Source organism: Sesamum indicum, linkage group LG7 (assembly GCF_026168435.1).
Source record: "Sesamum indicum cultivar Baizhima isolate 11 linkage group LG7, ASM2616843v1, whole genome shotgun sequence".
NCBI lineage: Eukaryota > Viridiplantae > Streptophyta > Magnoliopsida > Lamiales > Pedaliaceae > Sesamum > Sesamum indicum.
In genome coordinates, this window is record NC_142663.1 from 7,804,391 (window position 1) to 7,827,871 (window position 23,481).

At 32.3% G+C, this 23,481-nt stretch overlaps 2 protein-coding genes across 4 annotated transcripts; both read left to right on the forward strand.

Moving 5' to 3' along the window:
* The first annotated feature begins 7,918 nt into the window (after positions 1-7,918).
* Positions 7,919-10,923, forward strand: LOC105166337 (putative late blight resistance protein homolog R1A-10). 3 transcript variants are annotated; one of them, XM_011085656.3, is made up of 2 exons: positions 7,919-10,631; positions 10,777-10,923. In XM_011085656.3, the coding sequence occupies exon 1, from the start codon at positions 7,972-7,974 to the stop codon at positions 10,603-10,605; it is 2,634 nt and encodes an 877-aa protein (XP_011083958.1). In that variant the 5' UTR covers positions 7,919-7,971; the 3' UTR covers positions 10,606-10,631; positions 10,777-10,923. The 3 variants fall into 3 exon arrangements, with proteins under 3 accessions (XP_011083958.1, XP_011083960.1, XP_088738484.1); XM_011085658.3 differs by having other exon boundaries at positions 7,919-8,076; positions 8,241-10,923; XM_088882358.1 differs by having other exon boundaries at positions 7,925-8,076; positions 8,152-10,923.
* A 2,075-nt stretch (positions 10,924-12,998) lies between these two features.
* LOC105166339 (uncharacterized) lies at positions 12,999-18,010 on the forward strand. The gene is made up of 10 exons (XM_011085659.3): positions 12,999-13,156; positions 14,425-15,431; positions 16,008-16,092; positions 16,271-16,366; positions 16,521-16,673; positions 16,753-16,860; positions 16,952-17,071; positions 17,321-17,446; positions 17,536-17,619; positions 17,738-18,010. The coding sequence occupies exons 2-10, from the start codon at positions 14,449-14,451 to the stop codon at positions 17,861-17,863; spliced, it is 1,881 nt and encodes a 626-aa protein (XP_011083961.1). The 5' UTR covers positions 12,999-13,156; positions 14,425-14,448; the 3' UTR covers positions 17,864-18,010.
* The last annotated feature ends 5,471 nt before the right edge of the window (positions 18,011-23,481 follow it).

The window sequence follows — 23,481 nt, forward strand, 5'->3', positions numbered from 1 at the left end:
CTAGGATTAAATGCAAGTTTCGTCAGCTTTTGCATTTTGGTGTTGTAAATTTTTATTTTTATAAAATATAGCAAATAGATCCTACAACCTTTTGCTACTCTAAAAAGATAGATGACTAAGACATCAAAATAAAAAAATAAAAAAGATCGACCAAAAATTTGCTTCAAAACTAGCAAAAATTGACAATGGAATCAAAAGCCCTGAATTTAGAAAAAGACGTGTAGGGTATATGCTTTTTCTTCCGTCAACATTTGCAAATTTCAAAGACTAAGTAATCAAAATTACGAAAAATTTAAAGTTATAAAGTTACAGTCTATTTATTACCCTAAAAAGATAAATACTTAAATATCAAAATATAAATGATACAGAACAAAAATTGCATTTGAGCCCGCATAATAGTTTAAACTTGCTAAACCTATATTAAGTTTAAATTGACTAAAAATGTTATAGTCATAAGTTGTGCAATAATTTCGTGTAAGAATAATGTATGTTATTGAGAAGTGAGTAATAATTAAAACGCAACGCATTAAAAGAGAAATAACATATATGTCAATAGTCTAATCTTATATTATTGAAATAGTAACTAGAAAATCATAGTAAATCAACAGCATCTATCACGTTCAGATAAAATCAATACGGAAATTTAAATTTTGACTATGATTAATCAACATTCACTATTACTCATGACCAATCCACAATTTTTAGTTGTAGAAGACTCGTTTTGCAAAACAACGGCCAATAGCCGTTGCGCAGTCGTAATTAATTAGTATCGACCATTATTTTATGCGTTTAACCATGATTATTAATTAATCATAGTGAAAAATTATATTTCTTCTAGTGCTGACTTATAGCGCTTGAAAATTACAGATGAAATTGCCATGCATTCAGAAGCAGTAAGAATGTGCAAATCAAGGAGTCGTGAGTGCAAATCAGGTTGATGTTCCTCTCGTAATTGCAACATAGTTTGTGGGACCGAAGGTTTTTAATTTGAAAAATGTGAACGTTTCAAATACTATTGTGTTCAGTAGTGTGGCTCTGGAGGCGGAGTTGGCGGAACTCCTCCAGACCCCTGCCCCCCCACCATCAGACCCCTGCCCCCCACCATCAGGTTACGGTTAATAATAAGCATGCACTTTATAACATAAGTAAATTCGATACATATGTTCCTTCTATATATAATTGGCCTTTGTTCTTAATTTTGCTTATTTTTTTTATTCTTAATAATAAAATCGAATGCTTAAATAAATTTATGATAACTTTATATGGTGCCATAATTAACTTATATAACTTAATTGGGAAATTTATTTTCATATTGTATTTAGGGTCAATACACTTTTCATCCCATAAGATTAAGGCACTCACTAATGGGCAAAAAGTACAAGAATTTTTACTTTAAGTCCTTTCGTCATATTCCTTTAGTATTTTGACGAAAACAACTGCTAAATACCCCGTTGTTAACTCTTCGACTTTCTGTATAACAGACATGTGCTTAGCACCTTTCTTTTCTATCAAACTACAAATTAACAAAATCCCGATGAAATTAATGATTAATAGTAAGATTTTTTTGTATATTTTATAGAACTATTAATGAAAATCCAGTAACTAATGGAACGAAAAGTATATAAATTTAAGATATCGGATGAAAAATTCTATTTCACCCAAATTCTTTTCTATATACAGTGTAAAAGCAAACATATAATATACAATTTTGAACATTCTCTTCAAGCTAAGGAGGAGTGAATTGTTACTTAGACAACATCAAGATTCTTATTGTATATGCAAATAAAATTGAGATTGAGATGGTAACTATGAAACGGATCGGAAGCGGTATATAGAAGAGGATGAAAGAAAATGTAGATCAAAAGTACAAAATTGCAAAAAATTATTGAATTATTTACCTACGTTGCTTGCGATAAAGAGAAGAACGATGATAGTAGAAGATGATGTGCGTAGCGAGTTAGGCTTAAGGACTTTGAATTAGTCAATTTTATTTGCTTAACCTGACATTGGATAAGGGGACATTTAATTTCATCTAAAAGAATATAAGAAAATAATTAGTTCGGACTTTCTTTGTTCTGAAATCATATTCCTTCTTTTATTACAGCTTTGGGATGCCACACACCGTGGATTTTTAAGAGTGGTAACCACGACTAGTTTATACGTCAAGAAATTGCTCCGACAACAAATGTTGGATATTATTTTGAAGCATCATAATCTAAATCTACCCTTCTCCACTATTTCAATTAGTTTAGGTTCATACTTATGGATTCCAAAGTGTAATATATCATTATTTTCTTATTATGCAGTTAAATTCCTAAACATCCATTTGAATTTCGAATAGGCTCAATTGGGTTAATTTTATTTCATCAATATCTTATGGGGAAAAGCACCTTTTGTCCGTTAATTTTAGGGTTTTTTTTTTTACTTTTGGTTCCATTGATTATGGGATTCTCTCACTTTTAATCCTGCAACTTTTAAAAAGTAGCATTTTTTGTCTTATGATACATTTCTGTTATATATTTTAATGGAAAAATAGCACGTGACCATTTAAGTCTTTACACTTTTGGTCCTATATGTTACGAAATTCTCACTTTTGATCCCATAACTTAAAGTAGAACTTTTGGTTCCATGCACTTATTGGCTACGAGGCATTTTCTATTAAAGCGTACGTCATGATACAAAAACTGTTATTTTTTTAAAGTTACGGGACCAAAAATGAGAATTCTATAATCAATAAAATCAAAAGTGCAATAAGTTACAGGATGAAAAATACTATTTTTCCCAATATCTTGAATTGGTTATTATTCATATTATTTGGGAAATGGATGGGGTTGTGTTTAGGGCTTAATCTTCCAAGACTAGGAAGGAGAAAAACAAGGTCCTCTTTTGCTCCTTCACCCAAAAAATAATTACACCTGCAAGAATTCGAACTGGAAAATGGAATATAAAGTCCTTATGGGACTGTACATATCTTGTATACATCCTATGACCCTTTGGACATGATTGCTTTTACATGATGCTCAAAATTAATATCCGTATGTCATGTGTACAAAATAATAAGTAGACCTTATGTCCAATAGCACTTTCCTTCTCAAAATTTTAAATTTTCTATGTCCAACTTTCCAAAATATCGAAATTAGACTCTCGAGAAAGTAAATTGTGGATCATATCAATCTGAAAATAAAATTTTGAAGCATTTCTAAGTTCATTATTATCATTTGAGGACAAAGTGAAGCAAATGTTAATTTTTCTCGCAACATAATCCCTTTTTTGGGTTTAGTCCAAATTCTCGACATTTTGAGGGAGTGCAGTGCAATTTGCGCTATATATATGATGTGGTCGAGGTATATACGAAGGGATAAAACTGAAATTTTTACCTACAGTACAACTACGCACCAGGTGAAACATGATTTTCGAGAAAGGTCTTTTTATAAGAAAAATAACCACTATTCATTGAAAGTGACCATTTTTCTTATAAAAAGACCTCCATCGAAAATCGTGTTTCACCTAATGCATAATTGTGTAGTAGGTAAAATTCTCAGTTTTACCCCTTCGTAAAAATCTCAACCACATCAATATATATATATATATATATATATATATTTAAATCATTGAATATGGCTTTCTTTCGCAATAAGAAATTATCAATAAATGCATATATCTTGTCCGAAGATGAGGGAAAAGCACTAGAGATTAGGACTTGAGAGAAATTTTGAGCTACCTCCGGTACTGTATAAATACTTAGTTATATATGTTTATGTTGAATGGAATGGAATGGGAAGAGGTCAAAATACCAAAAACCAATGGAGAAGAGAATAGTTTGGGTTGTTTGTCTTCTTTTCTTTTTCACTTCTCGTAAGTCTCTCATTTTTTTCGTCTTTTCAGAAATGTATCTTCATACATTATTAGCTGTAAATGCTGAATCATGTGACACGTTTACTTGACTTTCCTCGTGTTATTTACTAAATCTAGAAGAGAAATTGCACCGGGATGAGGAAAAATTAGTTATTGCTTCATTCTCTATAAAGGGAAAAATGTAATTATTTTTCTGTGATATTAAAAATGAGTAAATTATCCTTTTATGAAAAAGAAATAGCAATTTACTTCCCATTTTTTATATTTTGAAGGAGCAAATTATCCCTTGAAGAAAATAAAATTTTATATCCCTGTATTTTAAAAAATATAGCAATTTACTCCCCTATGTTTTTTAAAATGAAGCAATTTACCTCCTTAGACAGGGAGGTAAATTATTTCAATTTAAAAAACACATGAGTAAATTGCTATTTTTTTTTATAGAGAGTAATTTGTTTATTTGCAAAATCACAGGGTAAAATCCATATAATCCAAACTGTGATACCCAAAATATTCGAATAGGCCCCTATGATAAAAAAATACCATATAATCCCCTGTAAAATCTGAAAATGTGCATACTGGCCCCTGGTGTATTTGAACATGAGTATGTTCATGCATAACTTTCATACCTAGGTTAGCACGATTGATGATATCAGCCCAGGTATTAAAAATATATTTTTTAAATCAATGGCCTATATTTAATCTGATCTAAATTTGTGGCTCAAATTTAATCATGCTTATCAAAAATTAAAATTATTATTTTAATATATAAATTTATATTTGTATATATATATCTAAATTTAGTTTTCTTAACCTCCCATATCTCCGCCATCTGACCACTTTTTGGAGCAAACTTACTACTATTGGAAAGTCCGTCTAATGTCGAGCATTTTGATACCCACCCACTAGAAATTTCTAATCCATTGGTGAATTATCTCAATTTTTTCGCTCATAAAATCCTAACCGGCGCCCCCCATCTTCTATTGATTTTTTCCCTACAGTCTGACCACCTCTCAACTTGTGCTTGCCACTGTTGGAAAGCTCACTCATGGTGAGCATTTTGATACCTTACCCACCAAAAATTCTCCAATTCGTTAGCGAGTTATATCTATTTTTTTACTCAAAAAATCCTAACTTGCACCCCCATCTTCTATCGTGTTTTTCTCCATCATCTGACCATTTCTCGACTTGGGTCTACCACCGTTGGAAAGCCCGTCTGACGATGAGCATTTTGACACCACACCCACCGCCAATCTCCCGTCCGTCGACGAGTTATCTCTATTTTCTATTTTATATTTTTAAAATTTCTTTATATATATACGTATAACTACATTATATTTTTTTATATTATATTTTTAAAATATGTAATAATTTAAATAAAGAAGTAGTTTGGTCATTTATGGGCAGAATATACATACTAGCATTTTGGGCGCGTGAAATAAAATTCTAGAGACGAAGTGGTAATGTGCATCTTTTTAAATTTTACAAGAGATTATATGATATTCTTTTTGTCGTAGGGACCTATTTAAATATTTTGACTATCACAAGGGGTAATACGAATTTTATCCCAATATTCACAGGCAAGTAAATTGCATAAAACCTCATAACTTTTATATGCTAAAGCCGACTCGCTTGCTAGTGTGTAAATATGGCGAACTTCTCTTAATGTTGTTGGTTCTCGAATATTAGTATGCTTGATGTATATGCTATGATATGTATTAATGAATATATTGTTTAAAATGATGAAACAGAGAAGTTTGCGATGCAATGTCAAGCAAGGATGTGCAAATCAAGAAGTCGTGAGTATGAAGGACGCAGATGCAATAATCATATATGCTCCATACTCTGCAAGCACGAAAAGTTCGAAACTGGCAAATGCTACACCTTTAATAAGTGCATTTGTAGCAAGGATTGTGGCCCTGATGCATCAAAACCCACACCAAATCCGCCCCAGACGACACCAATCCAATCACCAACAACATATCGAAATTGATGGTTTTTTGCATACCTACTCTAATATAAATAAAGTGCGTATTTGGAGTGTATATTGAATTTACAATTATGTTGGTATGTTTGTTCTTCTAAAATAATAAAGTATCCAATTGAACGATTTAAATAGAGTAATCTCGTGTTCCGTTTTTATATTTTTTTTTCTCTGTATGAGTGTAACTTTTTTTCTTATATTAATATCATGATAGAAATGTTAACTTATTAATAATGGTAAATGTCTGCACTTTCACTACAATAAATTATATAAATAGTTAGGAAAAATCGAAAGGAGAGTAAATTTGTTAGTAATTAGCAATGAATTTAGTAAGTGGTAATAACTTTAAGTTTTTAAGATTTCAAAATTAATATTAGAAATGAAAATTTTGTTTGCTATAATTACATATAAATTTAATATTGCAAAACATCGTAATTGCCCTCGGCAAAAAAATTGAAAAGCACCCTCCAAGATTTTACTAACAAGTATTTCATTAGTAAAATTTCTAGAAAAACAATAAAAAAAATTGGTGTTAAAATCAACAATGAGCTGATTAGCAAGTCAATATTTTTTTAAATTCATAATAACATAAATTAGAAATGAATTTCACTATTTTACAAGAAATTTGTCTTATTGCTAATGACATTATTTCTTGTAGTATTTGTGTATATGCGAGTGAACAAAAAATTAATCACAAGTTGCATTAATTAATTTTTAGCCAATACTAACATCTTAGGATGTCAAGTATTACTTTGCACATAAAACTTTTCCGTTGAACCCTATGAAGCATATACTTTTGGATAAAATATAATAATCTTTCTTGGCATAATTATAAAGGGTTGAATGCAATTTACCCTCTTTTGGTAATGAAAATGAGCAAATTACCTTCCTATAAAAATAAATAGTAATTTATCCCCTATATTTTAAAAAATGAAGCAATTTACCTTCCTACCTAAGGAGGTAAATTGCTTCAATTTTAAAAACATAAGGAGGTAAATTGCTACATTTAAAAAACACAGAACGATAAATTGCTATTTTATTTTTCATAAAGGGGTTAAGAAATTCAATCACTTCAAAAGGAAACACGGCAGCTTACCCTACTGTGAACATGGATGGATCCTGTCATCAAGGTTCATTTATTAACTGCCCTTTCAGACTTTTAATGTTGTTCGTTTTGTAGAAGAGAAGTTTATTCTGAATTTTAGTGCAATGGGGAGCTACGTAATTGTAGTTAGAATTGGATGTTTATTCATTTATTCTTTTTGCATTGTAAAGTTAAGGGAGCAATTTATGCAGAAAGTATTACTGAATGTTACTTCTACAAGCTTCGTTGTTAACATGTACAGACGGATTTCGACTTTGAGTGACCTAAATTTTTACTCTGCTGTATGATTATGCATGGATTGCTGACTTCTGTTAATGCAGTCGTCTTAGTTTTTTGTAGTGCTAGAGCTCGTGCGTTATGGGAACTTCATGTCTATTTACTGTCATTCTTTTCGACAACTTACGAAAACAAAAAAGCCTCTAATGCTTGGGGTTCTGGAGAGACTAATAGCCAGTTTTTCGTTTGTGGAAGGCAGTATGAAACATTATTGTACTGATGCAGATGTAGTGAGAAAAATATCTTAGTGTTTTGTTTGATGGATACTTTATTTTCTTCTCTTGGTGGAAGGAAAAACTAGATGGAATCGAGGATTCGTTGTAACATCTTAAGTAAGAAATTTTGATCGGAACAGAATGTTCTCTTTTATTTTAAGTTTGTCAAATTATTATCTAATTTGGATACTATAATTCCATCAATATAAAATTAGGACATTGATTTTATTGATTCAGATAAATCGATAACGCTTTAAGATACACATAAAGGGACAAATTTGTAAACTTCAAGTGAAATACTAGTGACTTAATGATTTCAACAACAAATTGATATGCTATTTGAGCAATGTCGATTACTTTAAATTCTTTAAGACACAAAAGTTTATGTGGTTTTATATTAAGTTTTTGAAAAAAAAAATAGTGTGTGGATTTTATGCTCTCCACGTATTCATGTGACTCAGTCGATATCAGCGTGCTGAGCAAGCGTAGTACTCCATACTGGCCCAACAACCAAAATACAAGAGGTCAAGAACCAAGAAATGGCTTATGCTTCTGTGGTTTCTTTAATAGAAACACTGGAAGAAATTAGAGATGGGCATGAAATTCTTTACAACAAAGAACAAATTGAGTGCCTCCTTTCAAAGGTTAGTTTCCTCCAAACCTTTCTTGAAGATTTTTCACAGAAAAACAGCAAAGAAGTAAAAGAACTTGAAACACAGATCAGGGATGCAGCTTATGCAGCTCAAAATATGATCGATTCTTATATATCAAATCAACTTCTTTCAATGTGTGAATGCTGTGTGGATAGGAGTTATACTGTATTCTGTGAGGAGCTGCAACGGGTGGTCGAAAACTTTGATTCAGCAAAACTGCAAGTGATGGAGTTTAGGAACATGGGCTCGAAGAATTTGGCGCCCAAGAATTCTTTTTCAGCTGGTTCTTTGAGATTAGCCTCTGGTGGGAAGAACAGTATGGTGGGATTTGTTGATGAAATGTTGCAAATAAAGGACAGGCTGACTGGACAGCCATCATACAAACTCGATGTTATTTCGATTGTTGGAATGGGAGGAAGTGGAAAGACTACTCTTGCTAGAAGCATGTACGATGATGCTTTTATAGTGTATCACTTTTATACTCGTGCTTGGGTAACTATATCTCAAGAATATCATCTCCGTGAAATCCTGCTAGGCCTCCTAATGTCAATGAAAAAGCTTACTGGGAAAAAATGTGAAGATAGTTATGAAGAATTAGCAGAGTACCTATACAAAAGTCTGAAGGGTAGAAGGTATCTTATTGTTTTGGACGACATGTGGGATATCCAGGTCTGGAATGAAATCAAACTATTGTTTCCAGATGATGGCAATGGAAGCAGAATCATCTTGACTTCTAGGATATCGGATGTGGCTTTGTATGCTAGCTCTAATAGCCCTCCTTATAACATCCGTTTCCTAAACAATAATGAGAGTTGGGATCTGCTTAAAGAAAAAGTGTTTCAGGATGAAAATTGTCCTACTGAATTGGAAGGACTTGGTAAAAAGATTGCACGAAGTTGCCAAGGACTTCCTCTAGCAATTCTGCTAGTTGGTGGGCTCCTTGCCAAGATCCAACGTACACAAAATCACTGGAGAAATGTTGCAGAAAATGTTCCGTCAATTATATCTACACATAATGACCAGTGCTTAGAGATACTATCTTTGAGTTATAACCACTTGCCACAACACTTAAAAATGTGTTTCCTTTATATGGGAGTTTTCCCAGAGGATTACCAAATTCCGGTCTCCAAACTCATTCGATTATGGGCTGCTGAAGGATTTCTAAAACCATGTGGTGATGAAAGTTTGGATGACGTGGGAGAGAAATATTTGCAGGATCTTATAGATAGAAGTATTGTCTTGGTGAGTAAGAGGAAGTTAAGTGGAAAAATTAGGACATGCAGCATTCATGATCTTGTGAGGGACCTTTGTGTGAGAGAAGCTCAAAAGGAAAAGTTTATTCGCACCATTAAAACTGATGATGATCTTTCATCAGAAGACGCATTTGGTTATCGCCGCCTGTGTCTTCATTCAAGTATTCTACACGATGATGCTTCGTTTCGTAGGGATTCAGTTATTGCTGTTCGTGAACATTCAGATGGCCGCTTGAAAGAAATCTATGATGCAATGAGATCGAGCCCACTAATCCATTGTCTTATATTTACTGGTACATATCATAAGCCCTTGAACATTTTTCTCAGGTTTGGATTGCTCAGGGTGTTAGATGCGCTTTCGGTAACTTTCTTTTGGTTCCCCATAGAAGTACTAGAACTTGTTAACTTAAGACACCTTGCTCTCACCTTTGATGGTGAGCTGCCCAGGATGGTCTCCGATCTTCAGAACCTGGAAATTTTAATTGTTCACCAAGTCTTTTGGGGGCCTCTATCGTATCTACCTTTAGAGATATGGAGGATGCCACGATTAAGACATCTCGAGTTCAAAGAAGTTTTCTTCCCTAATTATCCTGGTACACTATATTATGGGAAGAACACTTTTAGTCTTGAAAACCTGCAAACGCTAGTGGGGATACGAGACTTCAGAGTTACTGAGGATGTCTACAAGAGCATCCCAAATGTAAAGAAGCTGGAAATTGTATATGACAAAAACTCCAACACAACGGAGTGGTCATTGTATTGTCTTGATAATCTTGTCCATTTGCATCAACTTGAGTCTTTAAAATGCCACTTCTTGGATGCTCACCGACAAAAGCCAGATCTGCCAGACCTTACCTTTCCCTCAAAGCTCAAAGAGTTGAGTCTGCTAGGCTGGGAAATTCCCTCGAAATATATGACAACCATTGGCTCGTTGCACAATCTTGAGATCCTCAAGCTGCGATTCTGCTCCTTACGAGATGATGAGTGGGAACTAAGCGAAGGAGAATTTTATAGATTGAAAATTTTGGTGCTTGAAGGGATGAATATAGTGCAGTGGAGAGCGGAAGCTGACCATTTTCCAAGTCTCGAGCAACTTATCATTAAGCATTGCAGAAAATTAGAGGAGATCCCTCCTGGTTTCGGAGACATACCAACACTTCAATTAATCAAGGTGGTTGAGGGCAGCCGCTCCTGCGAAAGTTCTGCCATGCAAATCCTGGAAGATCAGCAGAGTTTGGGGAATTATGGCCTCAAAGTGATTACTTAATAAAGTAAAATGTTTTCTTACTAAAGGTGAAGAAAATTTCTAAAGGTTATAAAGAAAATGGTATTCATGTGTATCACATATCAGTTTCTTACTGTGGTTACTTTGTGTCTGAACACGAGGTTCTCATTGACTTCGCCTCACCTCTGTTTATCTCTTTATTTGGTGCAACAGATGTCGAATAACAATAACGTATGCTTATTTCGCCATTGGATCATGTCATGTGTGCTTTATTTCTGTCAAGTCGAAGCTGCAGAGTCCATTATGTACCGAACAGAGCAGGTTTGCTGGTGAATGTCTGAACTATTATTTATGTTGTCATCTTTATACAATGCCAGCCTGCAGGATCAGGATTCTGAAGCTATCACATCTCACACACAAAGGATCTTACGAGTTAAGGTTTAAGGATCAAATCCGCCCAAGGATGTGTGCAGTATAGCATAGTAGTGAGTAAAGCATATGCTACTAAGGATTGTGCTCCTCAGTTCCCCTTCTTTCACTGACTCCACTTTCATCCGGAATGACAGTTTAAATCAGTGCTGAAAGATTTGAAGCTTTATGCGCTGAAAGCTACGGTTGAGAGTTAGAGCTCAATTATAGGATTCAAATTATAACCCGTAGTATCTAAAATTAATAAATATTTAAACAATTAAATTATTTATTTGAAGATATTTGAAAATTATAAAATAATTTTGGACAATTTTTTTTTAATATAGCTAATATATAAAAAACTAAAATTTAATAACCCATTTTTAAGTTTGTTAAAAAAATAAATAAACCTTATAATATTATAGCTGACTTTTCTTTAATTTAACATAACCTCTTACTTCATTTTAAAGATTATGCGTTTTTGTAAAGGATTAACTATATTTTACTATTCGAACTATGACTATTTTTATATTTTGGCACTTAATATTTTTTTTGCGACAACTTACCATCTCAACTTTCAAAATTTTAAATTTTTCCATTTATAATTGTTTTCAACCAAGTTTTTTATTGAAAATGCATCACATGCAGTGCACATGTGATGTTTAAGGGTTATGTGATGTAATATTTTTCATATATGCACATCAAATGATATTTTTTCAATAAAAAAATCAATAAAAAGACTATCATATATGACAAAGTGTAAATTTTGAAAAGTTGAGATGGTAAGTTGACCCAAAAAAATTTAGGTGTCAAAGTGTAAAAATGGCCATAGTTCGGATGGCAAAACGCGATTTACCCTTTTGCAAATTTTGAACTATTGTTAATATATATATTTTGATTATTTTGTAGAATATGAATTATTATATATTTTTAATAACTTTCATTTATATATATAAACTCACATTAGGTTAGAGATATTTTAGTTTTTCAATAAAAAAAATTAATAGATTTTTTTATCTATATCAAAGACCAAAAGTTCTGGAATTGGATTTTCTATTGTTATTTTTATTGTATTTTGTATTCACTTTACGTGTAAAAGTTATATAATTAATTTTATTTAAAAAATATCTTATGCTTATTGATTTTGTCTGGTTCGTGTGATAGAATTAATTAGGATGAGAATGAAATGATTATTAATTCCATCATCTATTCGAAAGTGATTAGTTTGACGTATATCCATGTGATAATATAATATGATGTTTGGTTGAAAAGATTCTAAAATATAATTAAATTTAAAATAATCATTAAAAGTATTATTTTTTAAATTATTTTTATTTTAACATTGTAACTTACGAATAATTATAAAAGATAAAAAACCTCTCAATGCTTTTTGAAATACAATTTTTAAAATAATATTTAATTCTTATAGAATATTTCCTTTATTTTTTACTACGTTTACATAAATATAAGTTCAAAATAGACATTCAGTAAAAATAAAAAGAGAACAAACATTTAATTTTCTAAAATCATTATAAAAATATGATAAAAAAAATTACATTTTGAAATTTAATAACATATTATATTTCCAAAGTTAAAAAAAATGAAGTAATATTTTTTATTAAATTATCATAATTTGAAATATATTTTTTAAAGTATGCATGTATTTTACAAATATATAAAAAGACCCTTTTAATTCTACATTAGACTAATCTATCCCATAAATTACGATTAGACTAAACTCGATATTAATATTAAACTTCGATATTAAATATGTAATTGCACATAATAAATAATCATATGATTCCCTCTCAAAAAAAAAAATATAATTATATGATTCATATCATATATAATCACACGTAGAAACAAGACGACATCATATATATAGAAAATTCAATTCGAAAAAAATTGGGTGGGGGTGGATGTAATAATCGAAAATTTACCTGTTACTGTTACTGTTCATTCAGCGAGTCCCAGTTACTGTCGGAATTGGACACGCTGAAGACCGCACACCAGAATTGGCCGACCATCCAGCGAATCCCAGTCACACCCAAATATATATACAACTCAAACCCCAGCCCACATTATTTTCTCCTTTTCTTTTTCTTCTCCTTTCTTCTTGTTTTGCTTTCCTTTTCTCGAGGGTTTTCTCTCTGAATTCCTCCGGAAGAAACGTGGAAAAGTTCAGGTGATGAATCCATCTTGTGCTAGATGAAGATTCTTATTGCGGATTCATCTAATACTTTTAATTTTGTTGGAATTTTCGGATCTTTTCTGTTTCGTAGTTGTTCTTGATCTGTTCGGATTTTGGATTTGAGTTTTAACGAATGATCTGCTTGTTCGGTTGTTTTCCCCCCTTTTGATGGATATTTGTGGAATTGGTGTATTTCGTCTTTAATCATTGTTTGATCTTGGGTTTGAGATGTGATTTGTATAATTTGTGTTACCTGTAATTGTGCAAATTTACTTGGTTTGTTGCGATGACGGTTTTCTTCTGGGATCTTCTTTGATTGTGTGGATGAATTTCCTTCCTTCCGAAAAAAAAAGAAAAGGGGACATCTCTGCAATGATTAAGCTTAGGTGCACATCACAAAATCTTTTCTTGTATTTTTCTAATCTGTTTCATATACAATTCTGCTTGGGTTTTTGCTTTTATGTGCCTGAGATGTTCGCTCAGGATCGCCGGCTTTATGCTGTATATCTGATAATGGAATATGAGGATTTGACTTGGAATTTGGCATTCTTTTAATCTCAAGTTGGGATTCCCCAATCATCTCACTTCTCTGGTGAAATAAATGCTCAGTTCTCGACAAAACACGATGTGTGAAACATGGCTTACGCAATGGTATGGACACGTTGACACCTTTGCTTGATGGGAGGAAACCCATAAATGGAACTTGTGCAGTTATGCTCATTTGCTACGCTCTTTATATCACGTCTGCTAAAGTACTCTCCTGTGCTTGGGATATATAGGTGATTTTATGTGAATTATGACACACTTCATCCAGTCTATAACTATTTCTTCAAGAATACATGCCCATTAGGAATAAACACAACTTACAGAGGATACCCTAACTTTTCTTTTGTTGCAATTGTTGGAATTAAATGAATTACCAATTAATTGTTTAGATTCGCTTGCACCGTGTCTTCTTCCAGATATTATGATATTTATGATATTGGGAAAAATAGAGGAATCTATATTGAGATCATGATATAATCTGGCAATTTTGTTTCAAAGGTCTTAAACATATGTTGAGAAATTCTTCAATTTTATGTCTTTCTTATGCCATGAGGGAGTGCCTTTCTCTTATCATTAATAAGTTGATAGTTTTTGAGATATTGTTGGGATTCAATTAAATGCCAGATGGTGTTATATATACTGTTGTAGAAATGTGCTGAAAACAATAACAGCTTCTGGATTTCTCATGGTTATCCATTTTGCAACTATTTTACCAGGATAGGACTTGTTGAATTCTAAAGATGCTGGAGCAGTTACTCATATTTACAAGAGGAGGTCTAATCCTCTGGACTTGCAAAGAGCTTGGAAATGCTCTTAGAGGCTCGCCCATTGATACTTTGATTAGGTCCTGCCTTTTGGAGGAAAGATCAGGTGCTGCATCATACAATTATGATGCTCCGGGTGCTTCGTACACTCTTAAGTGGACGTTTCACAATGAACTTGGGCTTGTATTTGTTGCTGTATATCAGCGGATTCTCCATCTCTTGTATGTGGATGATTTGCTTTCCATGGTTAAGCAAGAGTTCTCAGAGATTTATGATCCAAAGCGAACCTCGTATGATGACTTCGATAACATATTTCAACAGCTTAAGAAGGAAGCTGAGGCTCGTGCTGAGGAAATGAAGAAATCAAAGCAAGTTGGCAAGCCTGTGAATAATCAACTAGGTCGAAAGCAAGGGCAGGTGCAAAATGGCATTGCTGATGGTGGCAACAAAAAAAAGAGTGGAGGTGAATCTGGAAATGATGGTAGAGATGGCGACAAGTTCAGAGGTCGCCCATTAGAAAATGGAAATCTTAACAATAATCATGTAGGAAAAGGGGAAGTGCCAGCTACCGGTAATGCCAACGGTAAAGAGAATGGGACTTCCAATACTGGAGCTTTTGATGTAAATAAGCTACAGAAGCTTAGGTCTAAAGGTGGAAAGAAAACTGAAACTGTTGTTAACAAGGTTTCGAAAGCCGTTGCAGAACCAAAGAAGAAGATAACTAAAAAGAACAGAGTTTGGGATGATTCACCTCCAGAGTCAAAGTTAGATTTCACAGATCCAGTGAGTGAGAATGGGGAACAGAACATATCAGCAGTTGTTGCAGCAGATCAGGGAGAGAGTATGATGGACAAGGAGGAGATCATTAGCAGTGATAGTGAATCTGAGGAGGAGGACACAGGGAAGGATAATAAGACTGATACAAGGAAAAAGGGCTGGTTCTCATCCATGTTCCAAAGGTATGTCTTTCACCCAAAGACAGTGAAAATACCCGTTCCTACTGAACTTCTATATTTTTCTTTCAACTTATACAAACTTTTATTATTTTCTTACAAGTTATACAGTATACCAATATAATATATATTGGAACATCATTGCAACTATGTTTTACTAAATCTGCTTCCTTTATTCACTAAAAACTGTAGTGGAAAAAAGGTGTGCAGAGTAACTAATCTTATTCTTGTTTTTACTGTTTCCTGTTTGAGCGAAGTTTTTGAAATCATATTGCATTTTCTGCTAATATCATAATTATGTCTTTATGCTAAATTCTAAAGATGTAAATATGTTTTGCATACAAATCAAAACCATTTAACGTAAGATAATGTAGCAAATGATCATATTGCAATATGTTTGCTGCATTGAAGATAAGTTGTTGTGCTGAACTCATTTAGTTAATTTGTTATATGGCTTGTTTGCTTGCATGTTTAGATGTTTCTCTTTGTTGTTGTCATAGTGAAATCTGCTATCTTGTAATTTGGATATTCATTGTTGTACCATACGGTTAAATATCTTCTGACTAACTTTTCTGGGTTCAGTATTGCGGGTAAATCAAACTTGGAGAAGTCTGACCTGGAACCAGCTCTTAAAGCTCTCAAAGATAGGCTTATGACCAAGAATGTGGTATGTTCTTCCCGCGTCCTATATAGTTCTTCTTCCCCTTGGTTTTAGAACTTCAGTTAATTAATGTGACAACTAGTTTGTTGGTACTTACCTTTGCTCATAAGAAAGAGCATTGTGTCTGATTTCAACTATGTTAATATTTTGCCCTGTTTGCTTTTTCAAATAATTTATTAAACAGGCGGAGGAAATAGCTGAAAAACTTTGTGAATCAGTTGCTGCAAGCCTTGAGGGCAAGAGGCTAGCCTCTTTTACAAGAATTTCTTCAACTGTTCAGGTACTACAGCACATCTGACCTTATAGGAAAAAGCAAAGGCATATAGAACGAAAAAGGACTCCTTCATGTGAAAATATTGCCTGGAGTTGAAAGTTTCTTCCTCCTGTTTATGTGGTATTTTAACTGCAGTATAATTTCACATTGATTTTTCCAGGCTGCTATGGAAGATGCCCTTGTTCGCATTTTAACTCCTAGACGCTCCATTGACATTTTGAGGGATGTGCATTCTGCCAAGGAGCATGGGAAACCATATGTTGTGGTTTTTGTTGGAGTTAATGGAGTTGGTAAATCTACCAATCTTGCCAAGGTTAGTCCTTATTCACATGGATTTAAATTTAACTCTTGGCGAATTGCAGTTTTTTAATTTCTCACCATGCCTTCTGCAGGTTGCTTACTGGCTTCTGCAGCACAATATCAATGTAATGATGGCTGCTTGTGACACGTTCAGATCAGGTGCAGTTGAGCAGCTGCGTACCCATGCACGTAGACTCCAGGTAGATTATAGTGCGCAACTAGTAATTTGTTTGAGATATTAATCTTGCTGAGCCTGCTCTAATTATGAACGATATGAATTGCAACTTCCAGATCCCCATATTCGAGAAGGGTTACGAGAAAGATCCTGCGATTGTGGCGAAAGAAGCAATTCAGGAGGCCAGTCGAAACGGTTCAGATGTTGTTCTTGTTGATACGGCAGGAAGAATGCAGGTAATTGGCATGTTTTCTGGTTCCGGTCGCCTCCACCTTCACCGTCTTTTTCTTGCCTAAAACGTGTTGGTAAACGAATATAAGCCTGTGCAATGCTACTATCCTTTATTATATAGAGACTTCACCCTGAACAGCAAACAAGCAGCTGGGGCTTATGTTATCTCAATATTTTGCGGAAGTTAATCTGCTTTCTTGTGGTGGTATTTTCCATGTCAATTGCCTGTTTATCATTCTATTAATATTTGGCAGGATAACGAACCATTAATGCGAGCTCTATCAAAGCTTATCTATGTGAACAATCCAGATCTGGTTTTATTTGTTGGTGAGGCACTTGTGGGAAATGACGCTGTTGATCAGTTGTCAAAGTTTAATCAGGTCCACTGAAATCTATTCTTTCCTATTTCAACATTACGTATAATTCTTCATCATCATCTTACCAACGGATTTTCTTGATTGTACTGCAGAAATTAGGTGACCTCTCACCATCTCCCAATCCCAGGTTGATTGATGGAATCCTGCTGACTAAGTTTGATACCATTGATGACAAGGTGAACACATAATACTTCTTTTCCTTCCGTTAAGCTTGTCTTAACTTCCATGCACATTTACTTGCACTTGGCATCTTGATGGCAATGCATTGATTTATATACCTAATAAATGGCTTAGGTGGGAGCTGCATTGTCCATGGTTTACATCTCTGGAGCACCTGTGATGTTCGTTGGATGTGGGCAGTCATACACCGACCTGAAGAAGCTCAATGTCAAGTCCATCGTCAAGACTCTCCTTAAATAAGAGTAGTCTGGTCTGGACCTTTCTTAGTTAAGTTTGTACATGTCCTGTCGACTCGTATCTTCATCTGTTTCTCAACTTGGTTGTGTGCTTGCTTCCCGTCTGTGATCTCACTGTCTTTGCTAATAAAGGTGAATTGCCCCAAGTAAACGCAGTTTTGGTACATTTCTATTTCCCCTGTCTGATTCCTCTCTCTCTCTCTCTTTCTAACTTTAAATTAGTATTTCATTTTGTATTTTAATCAGTTATCTTATACTTTCCGTGTCTGAATTTCATGTTATTGTCTCAAAATGAGATTTACTGAGGGCTAACTTTTAGGTATCCAAATCCCCTTTTAAATCTGTACTATATGATAAAAGCAAGAGGTGGTCTTTGGTGTGGTTTTATGCTAATAGACACCCACATACAGTAGTTACTATATTGTATTATTTAATGATGGAAATTAGCAATCTGTGTTTGATTTGATATCCTACAACCATTCTAATATTTTCACTTTTATTCGACATTTAGATTAGAGAAAAATCGTGTATCTATGTTTTTTAAAAATATGCGACTTGTAAACGCATCTAATCCAGCTATAAGTTATTCCCATTAAGAGCTTGTTGGACTAGGCTCGAAACACACGTATCAGAAAAAGTCAAGTATAAAAAACAGTTTTATGTTAGAAGTGAAAAATGAACCTAAATTACAAGGAAAAGTAAATTAAATGTATATAAAACCTTCTTCCAAGCCCAATTTTGTTTTCATTTGCTTTCATCGAAAATTAAGTAGAAAAATGAAGATATAGGGCTATAAGGTAAACTCCTATCTTATTTTTTATTTACTGTACTACGGTAGAAAATTCACGACAAAATGCATACAATTCTCTTATGTTTTAAAAAGTTTGCAAAAATAGTCCTATTGTTATGAGAATAAGCTAAAAATCTCCTTGTATTTGTGTAAACTCAGCAACAAACATCCTCTCGTTAGTAATTAGCGGAAGGTGCATTACATACGCTCTTTGCTTTTTACCTTTTCTTTAGGTGTTTTTTACTAAAATATCTTTTTTTACTAACGAGGCCGGCCATACTCAATTTGATAAAGAATTTGCGGAGATATGACGATTTTAGGAAATTGCGCCGCAACAACGAAGATGGTGGTGGGGTGGTTGGGGGGGGGGGCAGCGGAGGGTAAGGGGGTGGGGTGGGGTAGTTAGTTTTTTTTTTAATATTAATAATATATTTTTTAAATTATTAATTATTTATATATAATATAAATTAAATAATTTGTTGAATCTAGACCTTTTATTTTTTTTAAAATCTAACGGTTGAGATAAATTGATTAGATTTAACGATCAATAACTGTCATTAAAATAAGAAATAATATATATTAGTAAGGGTATAATGGTAATTTTTAAACAATTAACACCTTTAGCTGGATTTAGTAGAGAGAGGGCAATTGAGTTGAGTTTATCGAGCTGAGTTTTACAAAACACTGGGGGAGCTTTTAGCCTATTCTTATAACAGGAGGATTTTTTTTTACAAATTTTTTAAAATATATGAGGGTTCTATGCATTTTATCCGAAAATTCACCTATAAAACAAGACTCCATTTGTTTTGAGATATTGATATTTAACAAATGTTTCATTCTTGTTTTGTTGCGTATTTTTATTAATAAGTTTTGTAGGTTTAAATTTTACATTTTTACTAATTTAAATTTAGTTTTGTGATAATTTGTTTATTTTTTAATTCAAAACGAAGAAAAAAGGATAGTTTAGTAAAATTATAAAAAATTAATATTTTTTTTATCAATTTATTTTTCTCACATCAAATTATAAAAAATATGTAAAATTTTCTTCCATTCCCCTTCCCCTTCACTTTTCATCTCCTTTTTCTGCTCATTGGGCAATAGAATGTTTACCCCTACTTGGGTGAAAGTAATTAGCAACTGCAATAAAAATAAAAAGTCAGGTACAATTATTTTTTCATGAAATTTGATACAATTACGTATTTTTTGTTATTTAAAAAATTAAAATACTCTCTTAAATAAAAAATACTACATAATTTTTAGACGATAAAGTGAAAATTACGATCTTACTCTTATTGGTTTTTTAAAAAACATGTTTGTGAAAATATATATAAAAAAAAGATTAAGGGTGTGCAAATTAAATAATTCATAAAGCGTATTAGTCCATAAAAAAATAAAAAAATTTAAAAAAATATATAAATTTGTAATTCATAATTCAAAAGGTATTTTGATCAGTTCACTACAAAAATTGAATCGAAATCTAATGAAAATTAACAAAATGTGCTTGTCTTTAGACGACCGTCAACATGGCTGAGAAATTTATAAATTTTTAAAAGATAACAAGTATTTATAATTATATCAAATATTATAAAAAGTGATCATAATTTATCCTAAAAAATGAAGTTTATTCATTAGAATCTATACATCCAAACTCTTTCATATATATGTTTATACAACTAAGTATATGTTTAAATTTATACATGAAAACTTATATATATCTAATAAAAATCTCATAAGGACTGACCCTTTCTGAAATCACCAAAAAATATTTAGCAAGGATAAGAAATTTTTCTTTGAATATTAAGTATAAAATAACTTGTTTTTTTTCTTAAATTGGTAATTACATTTATGATTATATCAACCTCTTAATAAGTTGAGCAATATATCAGTTCAACCAATACATCAATATAACTAAAAATACTAAATAAATTACAATAATACACATAAAATTAAAATAAATAATCACATAAAGTGATACAAATATTCATATACTTGATGGGACTCGAATTCATGATCTCAAATTAAGATAAATTTTATAACACTCCCTGTTTTGATGAAAATACAAGATATCCTCTTGTATTATTTTTATATGTAAAAAACCTTCAGTATTATATGAAATACTGCACGAAAACCCCTCGTTGTTAATAATTATCAGAGTGTGCATGAAACACGCATGATTTACGAGTGGGCTTGATTTTTGCATGTTTTGCCTAAATTTTGAGTGGTTATTGTCTATTTTGCCATACCTTTGAGATATAAGGCCTTCTTAGAGTATGTTTCGTTGGAGTAAAACGTGAATTTAAGAAAAGTGGAAGTAAAAATGAATATATAAGAGATAATTTGGTGTTTGGTTAGAGAGAAAAGATGAAGGTGAAGTAAAACTCGATGTATATGAAACTCCTCCACAGTCTAAATTTATTTTCGTAAGTGAAAGTATAAGGCCAAAAAGACAAAAAGTAAAGTCGACAAAGTTACTAATATTTGAACTCGAATTCGTTCGTTGAGAATATTGTTAGTAATTTTTATTTTATTTAAACTAAACAGTTTAAAATAAACGAGCAATATTCATTTCGATGAATATCTTTATTAATTAAAAATATTCTTATTCTTATTTTTATTGGATAAATATTTCTATTTATAAGATTTTTAAATTTTTGATATACTAAAAATATATTAGTATAATATTAATTTATGTATTTTTAATACAAAATGAAAAGAAGGATTATTCAGTAAAATTATAAAAATTATTTCTTTCTTCTTAATCTGTTTTCCTCGTACGAAATAAGGAGAAGTATTTGAAATTTTCTGCCTTTCCAATCATACCAAATAATTTGAAAAAAAACTATTATTCTTTCCCTCCTCCTTTCCTTTCACTTGCCTCCCCTTCCACTTCCCTTTTTCTTTCATTTAAACCAAACGAATATGGATTACGATAACACATGACCTTGAGCAAAAACCAAGTCGACAAATCTGAATCCAAAATGTGATAATTGACAAGACACTAACATATATCAAAATGTGCACAACACAGAGCATTCAACAAAAATCAAGTATTATAGTCTGTCACCAAAATCCATCATTCCAATTTGAATTAGAAACAAAACTAAACATCCCTCTCTTTGATACTGTGTTTGTGTAGATATGTGCTTTCTGGCAAAGGAGTTGTGCTTGAAGTTCCACTTCTATTTGCTCTTACCCAATATGAATTTGAAACTCCCTTGATGCTTGATGATATGGATTGCGTTGTTGATTAACAACCATGATTCAAAGTCGTGGTATTGGTGATAATATCGGTCGTATTGTTTTACATCGATCGCAGTGTATCGAGATATTATCAGGCGATACGAAACAAATATATTATATACTTAAAAAAAATATTCTAAAAATATAAGTATCACAAATTACTATTTAATATTACAAACAAAAACTTTTATTGGTACCAAGCATTGCTAAATTAATCATAGAAGTGCTTAAAAAATTCATACATATATAAAACTAAAATATAAGCACACGAAATACACTGCATAAGGGTTCTTTTGACTATATTTATTTTCTCAAATCAGTGATAGTTTAGTCAAAGTTGTATCAAAGCTGTCGATACATAATAGTTTCAGATAATATCGCTCAATTTTCTCAGATCAGCAAGGACCAATCCGGATACATATCGACCGATACTTTGACCATGTGACCAACATTGTTTCTTGAAGTTTTTGGGTGGAGACATGGTTTCTTTTTTGAAGCTTACTTGAGAGTGAAACAGGATTTGTTGTTTTCATAAAGCTATTGTATGAACCTACGGTGAGATAGAAACAATATTATTATTTTTTTTTATAAGAAACAATCAATTTATTGAAAAACAATAAATGAAAAGTATTGTACAAGTACCTGTGGGGGTCTAATAACATTTGAAGAACTTTTGTGAGGTGCATATTGTTGAGCCACCTGTAAAAAAACAACATGAATTGAGGTCTACTAGTTCAATAACAAAGAGTTAGAAATATGTTAATGTTATAATACTTGAAATACCTTAAGTACCTTGCAGAAGCTGTGCTTGATGATAGTGTGGGCATCTGTAGAACAACCAAATAAACAAATAACTACTTATAGTTTTTTCTTTTTTTAATTTAATAAGAGAATTGTCGGGATCTCCGTTCCATCTAAATATGACTAAAAGAATAAATTCCAATTTTTTTTTTTTTTTCCTTTTCTTTTTTCTACTTCTTGTTTTTCCGTCGTGACTCTTTTTTCCTTGCTCTTCTCTTTTAACCAAAATCCTTTATCTAGTGTATCTCCTCTAAACCATCAACAAATCAAATAAGACACCACAACAAAGAAGTATTTACAGTTTATCAACACTTTATAAAACTGTATAAGTATATACAATTTACCTCATCTAAAATATGTATTCTTTCTGCTGCAATTGTTGTACTTGAGACATTTGTAGGCTGAGTTTCCTGTATCAAATGCACAAAATATCATGATTGAAATATTTACAGTTTATAAGTTAAAATAAGTAAAGAATAAGTTTTTTATTGCACCTATATGAACTTGAATTGGATGAAGAGGATTTGGACATTCTCTCTTGTTGTGGCCTTGTCTCACAAACATTCACATGTGTGAGTTAGACCCTTTCTTGACACAATTGCTGGTTCTCTAATGTCATTGGCATCTATTCTTGGTTTTGCATGTGGAGGGTCTACAGGTCCTAAAAGGGATTCTTCAAAGTCATGCATCATTGGAATTGGGTTTATTATGTAACTCTACACTTACAGGTATACATCCTTCTTGAAGTAGGCATCTACAAAGGATTCCATACTCTGTCTATGGTGGTCTAT